Source organism: Lonchura striata, chromosome 11, assembly GCF_050655825.1.
Source record: "Lonchura striata isolate lonStrDom1 chromosome 11, ASM5065582v1, whole genome shotgun sequence".
In the NCBI taxonomy this organism is placed as follows: domain Eukaryota; kingdom Metazoa; phylum Chordata; class Aves; order Passeriformes; family Estrildidae; genus Lonchura; species Lonchura striata.
In genome coordinates, this window is record NC_140713.1 from 5,591,552 (window position 1) to 5,610,387 (window position 18,836).

Sequence of the window (18,836 nt, forward strand, 5' to 3'; positions counted from 1 at the left end):
CCAATTTCCTGCTCAACAGCCCACCTTGGTCACCTACCCCTTTGGACTGTGCTTTATACTGAGCCAGTCCTACCAGAAAAGCAGCTTTAAACACACCGCTATGTAGGCACTGATCCAGATAAAGCACATCCATTCCCCTCTGCCCAGGGCGAGTCCCCTGCACATCTGGCAGCTTGCAAAATCTAACACCCTGTCAAGGTCCAACACATTGTTCCAACCCAAACCATTTTTGCACTTTGTTAAATCTGAAGTAATTACTGCAGATCCTCAGCCTTCAAAGGCCAACGCTGCCACTCTGGAGGAAATCCTGTGACCCCGAGCATTTCATGGTGACCACACCAAAGCAAGAGGTGGCCATTTCAGCAGGAGAATGGCAAATGGCAATTTGGTGCCCTTGTGTCCCCAGCCTTCCTCCCATGAGCAATGGCAGCTACACTCCAGCACACCCCAGCAGCCTCAGCAGAGGTTATTTGTGTTGGCTTAGTGCAGATCAGGACTCCTGTTCACCACTACCAGCAGTTTGCAATGACAATAGAACCTGAACACTGAGGTATTTTGCTGGAGGCAAGCCTGTCACAAGCATACACCCTCTTAAACTTCAAAGAGAAAGGAAAAGAGCAGGAAAGGCTACCTTTTGATGAGGCCCACTCACGTCTCGAGATGGGCCAATTCTGGGCAGAATACTCCCCCCAGTGCTGCTCTTCGTGCTGACAAACTTCTCCCTCAGGAACTTAGAGGGAAGCAGCTGAAAGGCAAAAACACACCAACTAGAGCCTCAGAGATGTCCTTGATCAGAAAGGCTTTTCTTGAACAAGTGGCACTGGTGAATAATTTGTGCTCACAACCACTCGGACAGTCCTAGAAGCCCTGAAGTTTCCTGCTGAAATACTTAGCATCAATAAATTAGTAATACAAAGTGGAATACACATACTCCAACCACATGGCTCTGTCCCGTTAGCTTCTTTGTGATCTGATGCGACATGTTTGGGGATTTCTGCTCTTTGGGCATTTGTTTCCTCTTATGTTTCATTGGATTGAGGCAGTGATCTTTTCTGAGTGGGGAGGAGCTCTCAAAACTCCCCTAACTCCATCCCTGCAAAACACTCAAAACTCACAGCAAGGAGATAGCACTGCTGGGTGAGTCCAAGAGAAGCAAGAAAGGAATGTTGTACCAAGAGTGAGGTGCACAGGACTGTTTCCAAATTTTAGTTCTCCCTGTCAATTAGTATTGGTTTTCTGTGTCTGAGCTCACAGGCTCCTCCATAGAAGAAAACAGAGGGATCTCCTTGACAGAGCCTCAGCAGTGGGGCATCTTCACTCCAGTGAGCTCCAGACACCAAGGGACCTGTGTGGCCCTGACTCCAGTGCTGCCTGCAGGGCTGGATCTGCGGCCACACAGGAGATGAGAGAGAACAGCTGGCCTGGAAGCTCTTCCAGCTGGGACCAGCCGTGTCTCTCAAGGCTTTGGGCAGAGTTTGAGCTTCCCCCCCCACATGCCCAGGTGCCCACGGGCAGGTTGGTCAGAGCAGCACAGGTGAGTGTCCAGCCTGACAGAAGGAATTGCCGTGGCAAAGGTAAAGGGAAAGAAGACCTTGCTCAGGGCTTCAGCTGCACATTGGTTTCACTTGGCTCTGGTGGCACAGCCAGGCAGGATGCTGGACTGTCCCTGAAACATCACACAGCCTTCCCTGCTGCACCAGGACAGCCCCCACCAAGAGCCAGGAGCAGGGCACGAAGAGGTGGCGAGGGGGTCTGCAGCTTCACAGCGCTGCTGACAACAGGGGCAGGGAGAGGAGGGACACGAGGGGAGTTTCCAGCTTTAACACAGCCCCAGTGAGTACTTACAGTTAAAGATTTCATCATTTCCCGCGACAAAAGATGAGGCGTCAGTGTCGTTCTCGGAAATCCAGAAGCCATTTTCAAGGGAGAATGTCACAGATGAGCGACAATGCCTCAACAAAAGGAGCAACAAGGAACTCTGAAAATCCAGAACCCAACTCATGGCAGATTCAAGGGATATACTGGTGCTAAAAATTTTATGTGATTTGAAAGTAGCCAAGAGCTTGTTTGGCATAAATAGCCGAACTTTTATTGTTAGGCCTCTAGCTGGACTTTATTTGAATTATATGGCTATGTTGTGCAATTCAAAGATAGCTCATACTGAAACCTGGAGCTAAAAAGCTGAACATTAATAATAGCTAGGACAAAGCTGTAGCTTAAATATTACTTAAAAATAGCTCGAGTGGACCTCCTCTTCTTTAGGCTAAACAAGCCCTGCTCTCTCAGCTGCTCCTCACAGGACTTGAGAGAGACTGGAATGTTATGGCAAATGACTTTTTTCCCATTGTGACAAAACTGAATAAAGAAGCTGAGACCACCCAAGCCCACCCTGCCCTGAAAATGCCTCCTGACTGGAATTCAGGACTGTGAGTTAAGCCACCTAAGGGAACTTGAGACAAGATAAAGGTTACACTACTGTCCTGTTATCTCAGGTCTGGGGAGAAGTAAACAAGGCTAAGGGAGAAAAATGTATCCACAATAAAGCCAAACCCAGCAGCTGTCCTGAAAATCAGCTCTGTCTGCCTTCAGGTTGGAGAAGTCATAGCCACAGACTCGTTCTGCTGAGGCCAGGTTTGCACACAAACCTCCCATCAACAGAGGGAAAAAGGAAATTTTGGGTGTGTGGTGCAACCTCTGGTAAGAGGCAGTGGACACCCATCCTCCCTCACACAAACTGGCTCAGCTCCAAAACCCCCCAGCCCCAGAAGGCCACATCCAGGGCACATTCCCACGAGGGGCAGCTCAGGGGGTGTCATAACCCATCAAAGACCTCCAAAGTGCCCCCAGACCCTTCCCTGAGGCCCTGCACTAGATGACTGCATGGCAAGCCACGTAACACAACAGACCTGAAAATCCACAACCCAATTCGTGGCAGACCCAAAGGATATACTGGTGCTCAGGATTTGATATTACTGAAAAGTAGCAAGAGACAGAGTCCAACTTCCCCGACCCAGGGAGGTACCTGGGCAGTCCCACCTTGCCCAAATCTGCATTAATCCACTGGAGTCCTATGTTTTGCGAGACCTCACCACAGAGAAGACCAGAAGAGATTTCATGTTTTCCAGAGGGATCCATGCAATGGAGACACCTTTTACTTGATCTGTCACTCTCTTTCTCTCCCCCTCCGCAATGCCCTTCTCCATTTCTCTCTCTCCCTTCCTCACATTTACTGTTACATAAAATCCAGACTACTGACTTTGGCATATGGTCTCATTTGCACCTTAATTCAGGGACATCGCCCAAATAATTTTAATAACCAGATCGTAACAACCTACTGAAACTTAAACAGAACTCATTCAACTTTAAGCAGTTGAAGTAATCGTAGGAAAAAAATGTACAGGCTGCTATACTTAGGAAATTTTGCCTTTCTTCAAAGGCAAATTTTGAAAAAAAAAAAAGCATCTATCATTCATCCACTCGGCTGTACATGCCACTGAACTGCTGCACCAGAAGACTGGTATTATCACACCCTGTATTTCCCTCTGGAATTTCTCTTTCAGAGCACAGATGTGTCAAAACCAAAAGTACAACTTTAGTCAATCTTTACCTTCAAACGAGATTCGGGACACCCTCGCAGACACCAAGGGTCTGCGAGTTCAGGACTCGCTCGCGGACAATTAGTTTGGCGAATCGCCGAGTGCAGCCGCCTACACGAGCCCAGGCTGCGAACCAGCAGCCAGGAGCGCGCTCTGCGGGCACTGAGGCGGCGGCACCTCACAGTCGGCCCGCTCGCGTTACCCGGCAACCGCGGAACCGACTGTGCGGCCGGGCCGGGGCCGGGGGCGCCGGGCAGCCCTCGGTCCCCGCTCGGTCCAGCCTTGGTGCCCCTCGTCCCTGGGCGGAAGCGGGAGGAATCCGCTCCGGGGCCAGAGCCTCGCCCTCCGCTCCGGGCTGCTCCTTCTCCACGGGAAAACCCAGGCTCTCAACAGTTCGTGTTCAGCACATAGCACCAGTGGCCATCAGCCAGCTGCAGGTGCTGGCAGTGACATACAGCTTCTCCTTCTTCTTAGGGACACGCAGGGAGCAGAAGCAATTTCCTGGTGTAATGGTTTATCACCTAATCAGCACCCAGGGATTAGTGCTCCCAAAGAGGGATGTTATCACATCCTGTATTTCTCTTTGGCATTCCCTTTCAGAATGCAGATGTGCTAAATGGAAAAAAACCCTACAATATTTATCAACCTCTATCTTCAAGTAAAAGGCAAGACTTTCAGATGTATTCCCAGCATTGTAATAAAAACACATTAAAACCATAATTGTTGCAGGTTTCCTACTTGCAGTAAACTCAAAATTTTATATTTTTTTCAAGTTTATCTGTAATATATAGGTTTATATATTCTAAAGAACTTAGGTTTGTTAAATTACTGCATACACCTTCCTGCTGCTGAACAACAGCACAGATTGTCTGTGTCTTCAGCAGAACTGGTTTGTCTTAGTAAAGAGACTTAGAAGTGAAAAACTTTCCAAGTTAACCAGAATTAAGAAAGTGCTTTTGAAAACAAAGAGGGAAAAAAAGACCAACCCTATTAGTTTATGATGTTTCCAAGTCTACTACTCTGTGCAGCCTAAGGAAGCTGTAATGGAGTAAGGGAACAGAGATCTTACAGCCATGTTATCCAGAAGTGTATGGAAAACCTTCACAGAGAGTCCCTGTATGGCTGCTTTAAAGACTTGGTGACAGAAGAGCAACATAGGACTGAACCAAGACAGAGAAATATCCAATTAAAGTCAAATTACAAGTTATTTTATTTTCAGATGTGGCTGCAGATTGTATGCTGCTCACCATCCTGGGGGTTCAGAATGTCCTGCAATTATGAAAAGGTGAAGCACAAACATTTCTTATGCACCTATATTGCATTACCAACTCAATTTAAATCTCTGAAGTATTCATTAGAGTCAAGAGCATATCCAACCACAAATTTATCTGGCATTTCAAAGCCTGTATCTATAAGAAAATACAGTTATTTTTATACTTCAGTGGTGTAAGCAGCTTTTAAGTGCACAGTTGATATTCAACACATACTTGAGCTAAGAATAATAGGCATCATCTCTTTCAGGGTGCTTCCTTAAGAACCTGAGCTGTAAATTGATGACAGAGGTTAGAATCCAAACCATTCCCATGAGTCAGTAATATAATTAAGGTGTTAAGAGAATGATTCTTATTGACAAAATAATTGTTTAAAACCTAGTTATGAGTTAGTCCGGGGAGAGGAGAAAAGGAGTGAGATTTTACTTGATTGAAAGTAGATAAAGTTTGATTCAGTAGGGCTTTTCCGTTTGGAAACAAGGCTAGTTTAGTAATACGGAGTCAAAACAAATGCCCTCTAGGGTCAAAGCAAAGCAAAACACAGTTAAGGTTTGATTCTGTTTCTGCTATAGTTAAATTAAATAGCTAAATAGGTAAATTTGTATATCAAATAAATAAACCTGCACTCCAGCCAACCAGGGGAAAAAAATAAGGTAGCCATAAAGTCTCAGGATAGCATAGCTGGCCATTAGCTTTATGTGGTTTCTCCCCATTTCTCTTGGCCTTCATGAAACTTAGGTGACAGCTGTCACATGTGCCACCTGAAGTGAAATTGCAGGACTGTGTTTTGGAAAATACAGAAAAAAAATACAAGAACAACATGATACTTACAGTCTGGTCTGTAACCTGGACTCTGGCATGTCCTTTCACCGAGCAGGCTGTAAGGCAGAGCACAGAAGGCTGGTTTTTAAAATGTCTTGCTCTAAGCTCTCGTCTTCCATTCTGCCACGCCTCCCCATAAGCATCTAAAATCATGCACTAAAATTTAAAACAGTGAGATTCTTGCAGAGAAAGAAGTAGTTTTCAGCCTCATAGTGGAGGGAGAAGCAAAGGCTCTGATCTAGGTTCATTCTTTATGTCCAAGTGGCTCGACCTTGCATTCAGCTCCCTTCAAGCCTTTGGCTCTGTGGTCTTTCCCCTTCCATGCAGCAATGCCTCAGGACACTAGAATAGCATGTCCAAGTGGCTGGTAATGATTTTAGTGGGGTGGGAGGGAAGGAGGGAGAAAAGGACAATTTCTTCTGAAAAATTACATCTATTCTTAGTTTGCCTGTGCACTTCAGAGGAAATTGAGAACCTCCTGGACAGTCACTAGAAGAACTGTCTGAATAACTGATGCTTAAAGCAACTGTGTTTATAAAGCATTGTGGTTACTTGACAGACACAGGGATATTCCACAAAATTTCCTTTAGAGATCTACTAAAAGCAGATATAGAATGCTACTTGAAGTTATCTTCCCAGTGCTGACAGACTTTTAGATTCTGGAAACTTCTACAGTTGAGGATGTCAAGAAATCTTCTGAGTGTTGTCATTCTAGTATTGATGCAACTGAGGTGGTGTTAGAAAACCTATGGAGATTAATTTCCTTTGAACATAAAGAAACAGGGAATCCATCAGACTTTATGGACTACATGGAAAGAGCCATAAAACCTTGTTTTTATTAATCTGAGCAGTGAAGATGGTCGTGCACGCGTAAATTCATTTTTCAGCAACTGGATAAGGATTACTTCCTGCAATTGCTTCCTCCCCTTCCAAACTTCAAGCCAAACAAGCACCTGTCAGCATACACTGACTATCCACCCAAATGATTTGAATATGATAGTTAGTGGCTATATCCTTGTACCTTACAACTTTTACCATTCTGGGTTCTCTAGTATTTTTCAAAGCCGAGCTTTCAGTCTCAATAATGTCTTGAAAGAGATAAAAAATAAATAATCCTTCATGTTTGAAAGAAAAACCAGACTGTCAGTGGATAAAATTACAGCATACCAACCTGGCAGCACAGTAACATAATTAATTAGTATTTTATATGTAATATGTATTAATTTGAAAAGGGAGAAAAAAAATCCTTGTCATTCCACCCCTCCTTCAGTCATTACCTACCTCTACTACTGACACATTTTGGAGGGGAGGGGAGGGGAGAGGACTTGTAGCAAATTAGACAGGCAAGAAAAGCACACTAAAACTCAATTACAAGGAAGTTACTGATTTTCAAAGGAAATTGTCACTTCAACTATTGACTTTACTATAGCATTTTCTGAAGAGTCTTTCTGTAAGTATTTATGAAAGCTTAAAATATGGTGATAAAGGCACCTGTGACAGATCTAGATATTGCTCTATGTAAAGCATTAGTATTCTAGAGCCACACTGAATGAGTCAGTTTAGGTTCATTTCTGGGCATTCTGGGATAAAATGGGGAATAGGATCTTTGGGAGCAGTCATCACTGATCACTTCAAGTTTCCACTATTATCAGGGGAAATGATTCTCTGTTTCAAATCTCAGCATTTTAAATGTAAGTGGCTGGAAGTATGCAGTATCAAAATCTTCATAAAGATGGATTTTCTGGAAGATACACAAGAATAGTTGTTTCCCTTCAAAAAAGCTGAAGATGGTAATTCATACCTTCCCATTTAGTGCAGACAGTTCCTCTCCAAAAAAAAAAAAAAACCCTGTTTTGTTTTTTTTTTTTTTTCAGAGAACCATTCTAGAAGGAGAAAGAAGAGATTCATCTCTTCTTTGTATGAAGTCATACAAAGCATGCCCAAAAATGTTATCCTGTATTTGTTTGTTGAAAGGTGTGCTGCTCTTGCTTCTTGCAAGAGGAGGGAGTTTGAGATCTGCCCCTGGCTTTGTCATGTTGGGTATTTGCTATATGTTTATTCCAGTGAATGTATAATATCCACCCTTTGGGGCAGATCAGTAAATCAATTCCTACAGCTGTACAACCCTGAGCATTTCATGCATGCAAATAATACAACTATAGGTTTGAATGTCCAGCAATTAAAAATTAATTCAACTTCTTTTTCTATCTCACAGAAAATCTGGGTTTACAATACACTAGAATACTTCATACAATACAGATGCCTCCACTCTGCACACCTGTAACTCAGTATGATCTACAATAATGATAAAAGATGCAGGTTGTAGTTTCACACAAATCCAACGTTTTTCCTGAGTTTTTTGCTCACATTGAAATTATCTTCAGGACTTACTTTTGCTCTCTCCTTCAACTCTGGAAAGATATGATTCGTTTATCCTGTGTTGGCAAATAGGTCAACCTCATTGTACTGTTTTTCAATTCAATTTAATTCTGTGTAAAATGTATTTTCTTCCAGTAGTTTTGCAGACATCTTTTTCTGACCTGCACATCCAATTCTTCTGCATTGTTCACATTTAACAAGTTATCATATAATTTCAGAGACAACTGTTCAGCTTTCTAAAATATGAAACAACATTAAAAATTAGTATTTTATCAATTAACATTTTAAAAATATTGATTACATTTTAGTATGATGAGGGCCAGCCCCAACAATTTAATGCAAAAAACAATTTTTATAAAACACAGGTTAATACATAAATGTTAACACACTTGAAATATAAGCTGCAGTTACAAGAGGTGAGCTTGCAATTACAGTTCCTATAAACTGTTTGCACAATAATACTGTGAAAAAAAAAAATACTTTTTCACTGACATAACTCCGGGTTCTTGACTAGTACCAGTCTCTGCATTTTTTAAAAAATACAATTCCATATTCATGGACACTACAAATCCCCACAGCCCTGACAGAGGACACAAGACTGACACCATGAAAGCTTGCAAGCATCAGCACTTCTTTATTCCCCACTGCAGCCTTTTATACCCCTTTGCCCTATGCATAACACCCGTGTGCCCTTTTACCCCCTTGTCATTGCTCAGTGCACTTCAGCATTCCAGTGCTCCTTTCCCCTTGACATGGTCACCTGTTTTACACAGCTGCACCTTATCAGGGGTGAGCTTGCCTGCAGCACTTTCTCTATTCTCTTACAATGCATTCTCCCACACACCCCCCAGTCTTACACAAACCTCTCAGTTGTGCTTGCAGCACAGAAACGTAGATACAGGTTTGGTTTTGCCCGATTAGCAATTGCACACCCTCCACACTCTAGAGATTAGAGGACAAGGTCTCTCTGTTTCATGGGTGGTATTGTACAGATAGTTAATAAAAAACTGAAACAGGGGGCCTAAAAATAAACCCTGCTTCAGGGAAAAAAAAAAAAAAAAAAAGATTTCTTAATATTGGAGATTAATGTAGACACAGTGGTTTCAGGCTTGATTATCTCCTGGTTTGTTCTCTCCCTCTAATTGTACATCCCCAGGAAGAGAGTATCCACTGGGTATTGAATGACAATGTTCATATTTTCCGCACAATTTATAGATGGGAAAGCTTTAAGAACTGTCACTACATGGAGAAGTTTCACAAATGCATTTTTTGCAACTGTTGGAATTTTTCCTTCTCTTTTTTTCTGACTAAGTCAGTTCTTGATAACAAATAAACAACTTTCTGTGCAGAAAACAAACATCTTTTGGAGTACACAGAATCACAAAGGAGCTGCAGTTAAAATCACTTGTGGAATCAGCAGAACACGGAGATGGAAACAATCACTGCCATTTTTAAAGCAGCAACAGCAAGCTTACTCATTTGTTTGCAGTTCTGCAGCACAAAAGTAGCAGCTTTGACGAGTTCCTCGTCCTGAGATTCTGTCAATATCTGAATCATAAGTGGCAGACCATTGTTCTGAAGCAGCTCACACTGGTTTTCTTCTAGAAAAGACATGGTAAGGAAAAGGTTTGGTTTCAGCCCCACACACCTTAACCTTACAGTAATTTTAGGAGCCAATACTGGCAACTTTCTGCAAGTTTCTGTAGAAAGAGAGGTTTTCATTACAGACCCGAGCCTGCTGCAGTGACAGCAGGAGAGCTTTCCATCACACAGGATGATTTGACCACAACTCAGATTTCTTTAAGAGAACTGAGGGATTGAGACCACTTATTCGATGGAGTTCCAAGCTCATTTAATTGTGGCCTAAAACATTTCAATAATGACTCCTGTATTTCTTCTGTTCCATTACCTGCTCTTGGAGTAGATAGGTGACATTCCTGTGAGGCCTGAGATGCAGAAATATCAAAATCTCGAGGTTCATAATTATCAAAATTGAATTAGTAGTTTAATCCTGGTCTAGCCAATCTGTTCCTCATTTATTACATAATTAGCTTAATTTTCATTATGATCTTGTTCACATATATATTCATGTAACTGATAACTTGCTGAACATAGTTCTTTCTTGCTTAAACTTAATTAAAAAAGGAAATTAAAAAATTAAACATTGTTGGAACTCTGGATGCTGAGAATTTTCAACTTTCTATGCTGAAAAGCACAGACCCACAAGAGAACACTGCATTTGACCTGAGGCTGTGGAGAAGAAGTTAAAAATTGATTAATAGTACCGGAATCACTGGGTATGTAGTTGGTTAGAAGTGTGTAATATCACAGGGTGGAAAATTTAACAGTTTGGGGATTTAGAATATAGAAATAAACATGAACCAAGATGGAAGTTTTAGGGTGGAGACAGGTAGCTCTTCTTTACTTTCTTCTTCCTTCTTCTCCATGTGTTTGGGTGATGTTTTGTAACTGGACAGAAAAGTCGACATTGCAGGCTTAGAGGGATCAGTTATTGGGTTAAAAAGGGAAAATAATCTAGGCGTCATTTCTTAATTGGATTGTTTAGTCTCAAAAGACTTTGTAACAAGAGATAGTTAGCCATTTTGTGCCTTGCTAATGAAAGACTGCACGACTCATGGTTGTGAGACTATTTCACTGATATGAAATAATAAACACCTGAGCGTCTTCAATCCCAATCTCGCGAAACCCGTAAAACGTTTTTTATTCCGATAGTGTTGACATTTAAAGAGGAAACTTTTTTCTGTTGGTTTAATCATCTTTCTATTCAAAAGACATTTTTCATTAAGTCTTGTTTCACTAATTCTTCCTGAAAAAATGTCTGCTCAAATAAATTTATGACCTATTGAGCTAGTTATTCAACATGATATTGGCAGAGGATGAAAATCAACCAGAATTTTTGAACATAAGGCCTTTTTCTTGTTAATCTAAACATACATGAGAAAAAACAAAAGTACAAATTAACTTCCCTATCTCTTTGCTTGCACTGCCACAAAATACCAACGAAGTGCTGTATTTGCACCAGATATGCTTGGGCAAGCCCTGAGGAAGGTGACAAAAACATTTCAGGGCTACCTACTGCATCTGTGTCTTAAAGACCAGTGCTCTTACAAATATTACTGGCCTTGTAAGCAGTGGACAGAAGCTGTATGTGCTAAGGACCATGAAAAAGAGAGCTCAAGACAACTCATTTGCTATGTCTGGACTGCAGTAGCTTTCAGGTCTGGATTAATTATTCCCTGTGACCCCTAAACACAGCTCTGAATTCTTGCATGTTTAGTCTACTTTTTCAAAGCTACTAAAGACACTTCCTGCTAACAAGCTTTAAAATTTAAGGATGGAACATTACAGAAAACTTCTTATCCAAATATTGACACTGTATTGTTTAATCTCTCTCATGTTCCAGTCTTAATAAAGTGATCCCACTGGAGGAGTCCGTCTGTAAGACTTTAGGAGAAGCTGACAGAAAGGAAAAAGAAAAAGCAAATCTTACCACAAACTTCAGTACAGTGTCCAATTGTTAGAGTGATACCGATTTTTTCCCCTGTGCTCAGTGTCTCATTGGACAGCAGCTTCAGCAACTCTGACACAGTGTGATACTTTGCTAAGACAACACCCATGGTAGCTGTTTGTTAAAATAATTGGAAGGAAAATAAATCAGATCATGAGTGTACAGAAATTATCCAAGGACAAAATGCTGAGGGTTTGAGGGAACCTACAAACCCCTCAAAACCTTGGGTCTGCTCAGCCCTGCCCTGCTTCACCTTTACCAGCTCAGATTACCCCATCCCCCTGTGCTGCTCCCAAATCCAACCCTGCCCATCCTCCCGGCCTGTGTGCTCCACAAAGATGAGGCAGAAGATCTGATGAATGAGGGCTTTGCACTGTGCAAGCTTTGGAGATCCCTGCTGAGTTTCTCCACGTCCTTTATGTCCTGGAGAGTTGGCTCTGGGTCCAGTGGGAGGCTCAGGATTGCTTGCCGGCATGCCTCGTTTGCATTCCGCTTGGACACCTCGGTAAGCGTCCCCCTCCTGAGCCTCTCGTTGCGAACCGGCGCCTCTAAGGCAGTGTATAAACGATCCACGAAAGTGACAAATTAGTCAAAGGGTTCCTGCTTAATACAAAGAAAGTCAATGACCAGGCCGCTTAGTCTTAACTTAAAGAACGCTTTTTCTGCTGTTCTGGTGGAAACCTGAAAGGCTTCCCTAGGGATTTTGTCTGCCTGCTTGGTTCCCAATTGCCAATCCCCCTCCCTGCACAGGTGGTCCACGGACAAAATTGCACCATCCACATCCCACAAGATCTCTGCATCAGCCTGTAAGTCTGGCAACACCTCCCTGATTTCCCCCTTCCATTCGGATTCCCAAATTAAAAACTCTGCTTGGGTAATTAGGCAGCAGGAACATACTCGGCCGAGGAGAGGGTTGCTTTCAACATGCCTCTAAAATATTCACTTTCGCAGCCGAATTATTTTCGGGATTTGCAGAGATCCTTGCTTGTCTGCTGTGGGATGGAGGACCACTGTGTGAGGAGCCCGCCCCCCCGCCGAGGTGTAAAGGTGACCGGTGCAGCCGAGAAGGCAGGCAGGGAATGGGGCAGCCCGGAGTTCCCACGCTCCCCCCCGCCCCGGAACCCAAAGCGTGGGAACCGGAAGTTGGGTCGTGGGAACCAGGGGAGGAGCCGGAAGGGGCGGGGTCTGGATCAGGGGAGTGGCGTGTGGGCAACTCCCCTCCCCGGGGGTGGAGCCGAGGGGCGGGGTGCTGCATAATTCATTAGAGGAGGAGTTAGGGGGTGGAGACGAGGGAGGGGCGGAGGAATCTCGGGAAAGGAAGGGGTTGGACAATGTCCGGAAGGGGTTTCAGGAGGAGGGGGGATGGGAAGAGGAGGCAAAATTGGCGGGAAAAGCCACGCGGTCGCCGCCATTTTGTGTCCTCGGGCCGCCATTTTGTGCCCTCGGGAAGGAGGGAGAAGGGAAGCCATTTTGGGGATTCGGGGTTAAGGGAGTAGGGGATAAGGGATTCCTATGTATCTGGGGCAGCTTAAACCCAACAGAATGCTTTCGGCATGGGGTGGAACATTGTGGGGAAGAAGGGGTACAGGGAGGATTCGGGACAGTGCCAGCACTGTCCTGTCGGGGGTCCAGGGAATTCACAGAGGGGCCAGAATCTGCCTGCGAGCTGAGAACACCCGACCTTGGGAGAGAGGGAGAGGAAAGAGGGGTAGGATTTTTAGAACTGGGGATGGGTTTGTCTGCAGATGCTTGTGGCAGACCTTCATAATTATTTTTAATAGTATCTCTAACTTGGAAAGCCAGATGAGTAAAATTTAGAGAGAGAGATATCCGACTGCAGAAGGATCTCCCTCCCCACTTGGTCCCAAAAAGGGGACTTGATATAATTTACCTGCCGAACTTTCAGGGAAAGTCTGAGACAGCCATCGGACAGACTTCTTAATGTCCGATTTTTTAAACTTTTTCCCAACAACAAGGATACCCACAACTTGGGAAAACAATCTCTTCTCCGGCGCAGACAGCTTAGCACCCATGCTGTCAAGTGGAAAAGTGTGCCACAAAAATCAACCACCGGGAAAAAACCCAACTAAAAACAGAAAACTGCCCTGACAGCTTAGCCAAATTGTCCTAAATGCTCCCCACACCCCGGGAAAGGAAGCACCAAAAAAGAAAGTGGGATCTTTCCCCAAAACCCCGGGAGAAAGAAATGCCCACCCACCAAAGGAATCTTTTCCCCGGACCCCGGGGAGAAAGAAACACCCAAAATGGACAGGGCTAAGCCCCGGGGGTCCCCTTACTTACCGAAGAGGGTCCGGTGAGGTCGGGGCAGAAACGAAAAAATCCCGGGAGTAGATCCAGCCGCGGGAGGAAGCCGACTCCGGGGGTGCTGTCCGGAGCTGCCGGTCCTGTCCCCGGGAGCGCCACCCTCTAACACGAGGGTCTGCTCCCACCGGGGCAGCCCGACAGCCAAAAGAGGTTGTAATCCTCGAGTCGGGGAGACTCAGAAGGTCCTCTGCCGTGGGGTCCGTCGCTGCGGGGGGAGCCCAAGTTGGGCGCCGGGCTGCCGCGCTCCCCCCCGATCCTGCCCCGGCTAGCTGTCCGGTGGGGCGAGAGGGGCAAATGAAGCACCCTCCGCTGGACCCCCAGGGGCTTTGGACAATGCTCCGTGGGTCTTCCGAGCGCTGCTGGACCCCGCGGCGATGAGAGAAGAGAGGCTCCTGGCAGGGGTATAGCCAAGATTTATTGCAGCCCAACCGGGGCTAACAACACCCGAACAATCCTGCTGCCAAGAGCAGCTGACAGGTGCTTGCAGCGCCTTATAACCGGGGAGGGAGGGGAACCGGCTGACCAATGGGGATGGGGTGAGGAGTGGCTCTGGTGTGGGGTGATGTGTATGGGATCCAATGAGGGGCAGACGTAGGAGGGGTCCCCAGACCCCTGTCCAACCACCCGGCACCCAGGGTAGAAGCTTCTAGGTGTCCGGGAGGGGATGCCGAGTGACTGACAGGGCGCCTGGGAGGGGGCAAGGGAGTGGGTAGGCACTTTAGGGGAGGATTGACACGTGGGGTAGGGCGGGAAAACTGGGGGTAAACCAAATAGAACATGGGGGTACAGAGGAGCAAACCATTATATAATAAAACTTATAATAACACAACTCCACAGGAGAATATCTTTGAAGTTCTTTCACAATGTTCAGAGCAACACGCACCGTTCTGGGGGTTGTTGACACAGGCACAGAGAGTGCTGCACACCGAGGACCAGAGCTGATAGCAGGGATCAGTGTTTTCATCTGACACATTCTTCTCAGAGGTGGAGAGAGTTGTTCTGTTAAGGACAATGCAAACAAGTCCCAGAGAGTCAAGGAAACATAGCTGTCAACCAGTCCATTATTTGTCTGTTTGAATTACAACCCTCTTTACCTGAATAACTGCAGCAGCAGGCTGATGCAGCCTGTATCTCTGACATAGGTTTGCCCATTTTCTAAAAGAGAATACACACAAGACTCCAGAGACAATTGCAATTGCAGACAAAATCTTAACATCAAGTTTAGTTTACATACATACATTCCCTTCCCTAAGCACATATCCTCCCCAGAAGGAAATACAAAATCATATCAACATAATGGTAAATAACCTTTCTATGTCTCTCTCTTTCTATACACTCTCAGAAATAATGGGTTTGCATTGGCAAACTATATTTTTAGAACTAAACCACGTTCTGCTGTTTAAGGAAATCCCAGTGAGCAATGACCTACTGCAACAATTCAGGTTCAGGTACATGCAAACATTCATCTTTATAAACTAACTTCACCAAAACATTACTTATTGAATGTTCCAAATTTTGTACTGCAGAATGGAAAACAGAAAAGGAGTGCTGTTGTAACACAGAAAAAAACCCAACTTACTATTATTTGAAACCAGTACTAAGATGACATAAACAGACATTCTTTTCAAGTTCACACCAGAATCCTTTTTCATTAAAAATAAAATGAGGTCTTCAAACAATGCAGAAGTACACAAAGTCTGTTGACAATACACTGAAAACAGAAAGTGAAAACCATTAAGTCCTATGTAAGCCACTCATAATCCTAAATTTTTATGTCTCAGTTGTGGCCAGTATGTGGGGAGTGGAGGCAGGCAGGACTATGAAGTGACTGAGGGCTTCCCCCCGCAGTGAGCTCTACACCAACCAGGACCCTGGCAAGCTTTACAACAATCCTGCAGCCATTGAACACTTGCTGCTGAGGGAGAGGGGGAGTGCAGGTGTCTGGAAACTTGAAGACACCGTGTGTGCACAAGTCAACAAGGCACTGATCAAATCTGGGGATGGACAGGGCAACTGGTACACCTTCATTGCCCTTGCTCCAACTGACAATCTTGTAGTCTCATTTTGTGAGACCAAAAGAAAATGGAGACAAAGCACGAGCACAAGTAATGACAGGGGCTGTGGTGCACTCAGAAATACAAACAATACTATTTTTTATTATTTGTATTACCATTACTCTCTATAATAATCCCCAATGTAAACAAAGCTGCTTGCTTTACGATGCAATGAGCACTCGACTTGGCAAGGTCATTTATAAACATCAAACCACCAATTTCTCGAAAGTATTCACTCGCTTCACCTACAAGAGGAAAAAAGAACAGGAACTTTTGCTTTTGTTTCTCTGCAAAATGAAAGGCTTCTAAGATTTTCCAACGTCTCCAACCTTATGTCCTTTGGACATTTTTACAGTGCCCACCAGTTTCTTAGCATACATGGTGAACACAAATGACTGCATTGTTTCTAAGGAAAAGCCTTCCTTACTGTTTTGTTGGCTAATGGAATAGATAGTGATCAAAGCCTCCTTCTGAGACAGAGGGCAGTCCATCTGATATTTAAGGCATTCAAGCAGTAAATTCAGATCCGTTTTCATGTCTAGGAGCAAACACAAAAACCTTCATTAAAATTGTTATATCTTCTATATGTTAATCTAGTCAGTACTACAACAAACCTGTCCCAAATGTAGTGTGCACATGTATTTCAAAAACAGGGGAAAAGGGAGTCAAAACGGAGCTACATCACTTCTATTCAGCCCCAAACAACAAACCAAGAAATATTTATGTCTATAGTTTGTTAGTTGAGCATGATTTCCTTTGCAGAGTAACAGCCTCCTTTTAACATTTCTGGCCTTTATTTACTAGTAACTCTTAGTAAGTCAGATGTCAACTACTAAATAGTAAATTCACAATTGCAAGGTGCATTAAGTGTAAATAATACACAGCCATTAAAATATTCAGAGTGCAAATACAGTTGAAAATCTATGGAGTAGTAAGGAAAGAGCCCAAGAGCACAAGGCTGCTCCATGGTACTTAGTTACAGGAGACATAAATCATGCACCACAGCAGCAGAGCCCTCAGTCAGGTAGTTGGAGACATAACACAAAATATCCTCATACAACCCTAGGCGGGTAAACAGACTTGGAAAATCTGCTTCTTAGTCTGTAAACCCTTACAAGGTTTGGGGGTTCTTAGAGAAGTTAAAATACAATAACAATGTGGATAAATATTAGCAAATAAAAAAAGACTTTATGGGGGTGTGCTTTACTGTATATGTAGGTTTGTCATTTGATTTACCCTTTGCATATCCAACACAGTATCCAAAATGTGGCAACTAGGAAAAAGCACATTTTCCCAACTGCTCACCACCCCACAACAGGCCTATCACAGTCTACTAAAACTTTGTAAAACTGATGCAGACTATAATGACAACTTATATTAGGTTATCTTACCACACTGATTTATCTGCACATTTTGAGTGTTCATTTTTGTTTTATCTCTGTTCTTGTTCTACAACAGCAAGGAAAAAGTGTTTTCAGTTTTGTTCACATTAGCAGTGTTATGTTAATAATGATGATATATGCAGTATAAATGACATCATTCTTCTAAAATGCACTTTTTCCAGTTTTCTGCTTTTACTCTGGCATCTCACACACACAGTTTCAAGTATTCTTGTATGGCAAAGTTTTCCTTTGGAATCACATTATTTTATAAGAACCCTGCATTTCTAACTACCAGGTTATCATCTGAAAGTGGACATTCTGCAGAAATCAGGTCATTCCATGTTACCATTGAGGGGCACTGTCAGGAAAGAATATCCCCTGCTCTGTGTCACTGATCACAACAAAGCTGATCCAATTTTCCTTACAAGAGTGGCCAACTTTGCCATCAGCCAACAACTGGCACTAAGACCAAGTAATGTTACTTAGGGCGTGAACACTAGAAGACAGTCAGCCTCCTGCTGCTCAAGGAGCCACTAAACCATCAGCATTGTTCTGCCAGGACTGATCAAACCAAAGGCTATGAGCACAGAGACATATTCCTTACAGTGAGAACTCATTAAACTCACCAAAGACATTGTCACATTACACGAACCATGTAACCCACAAAACCCCACAGCGTTGATTCTACACAAACCCAACGTGGCAGCCTCTGAGAGCAGAGCAGCAGAGTGACATTCAGCTTTGGAGGCAGAAAGATGCTCCCTCAAACATGCCCTGTTATAAACGAGAGTTTATTTTAGCCAGATTAAAAAATAAAAATAATTTTATTAGCGGTCAAATTCTATCTAGCCAGCCATACAGAAAGGACAGAGCCGAGCCTGGGGTCGACCCTGGGTGTGCAACAAGGAGTCAGCCTCAGCAGAGGTTTTCCCCTATGCCCACACACCTCCATCCTGGCACAGGCGGTTTTTATAGGGAAAATTCTGCCTGAGGCCAAGGTTTTAGCAATCAGTCCTTTCTTCTATTCGGAGTCCATATGTTAGTAAGGATTTCTTTTTGGTGATGAGGAGAAAAATTCAATGTTGGGCGTTTACGGGAAGGCTTCTTTCACATGGATCTGTCTGAGTATTTCCATGATATCCATCTTGGACGATCAGCACAGACGATCAGCAGACAACGGCCCATCTCCCGGCTGAGCCACATCTGTTTACTTGTAAATCAGTTTCCAGTATACACTCAAGTCTCACCTACAAAAAGGGGGGGGGAAGGGGGGAGGAACTAATACAACGGGCATGATTTAACAAGCATCCAATATTACATATTTCATACAAGGAATGGTGCGAATTATATTTACTATACATAACAATCCCCCACCTTTTATATTGATTAATTAATTTGCGCCCTAATTTCTACCTCTGTTCATTCTTGAGACTGGCTTTTAGTCTACATTTGGGATATCTTGGTAATTTTTGTAGTTT

At 43.7% G+C, this 18,836-nt stretch overlaps 1 protein-coding gene across 1 annotated transcript in view; it reads right to left on the reverse strand.

Moving 5' to 3' along the window:
* The window catches only part of LOC144247089 (telomere repeats-binding bouquet formation protein 1-like), a 31,876-nt gene extending 13,285 nt beyond the window's left edge, over window positions 1-18,591 (reverse strand). The window contains exons 1-12 of the mRNA XM_085589345.1: window positions 16,404-18,591; window positions 16,093-16,221; window positions 15,502-15,633; window positions 15,017-15,077; window positions 14,806-14,921; window positions 14,603-14,677; window positions 13,899-14,096; window positions 11,580-11,711; window positions 9,544-9,669; window positions 6,711-8,300; window positions 1,846-5,745; window positions 632-745 (exon numbers count right to left, since the gene is read on the reverse strand). Coding sequence (XP_085445471.1) covers window positions 8,173-8,300; window positions 9,544-9,669; window positions 11,580-11,711; window positions 13,899-14,096; window positions 14,603-14,677; window positions 14,806-14,921; window positions 15,017-15,077; window positions 15,502-15,633; window positions 16,093-16,221; window positions 16,404-16,512 — 1,206 coding nt within the window. The 5' untranslated portion in view covers window positions 16,513-18,591 and the 3' untranslated portion in view covers window positions 632-745; window positions 1,846-5,745; window positions 6,711-8,172. The remainder of the gene's footprint in view (window positions 1-631; window positions 746-1,845; window positions 5,746-6,710; window positions 8,301-9,543; window positions 9,670-11,579; window positions 11,712-13,898; window positions 14,097-14,602; window positions 14,678-14,805; window positions 14,922-15,016; window positions 15,078-15,501; window positions 15,634-16,092; window positions 16,222-16,403) is intronic.
* Between the last annotated feature and the right edge of the window lie 245 nt (window positions 18,592-18,836).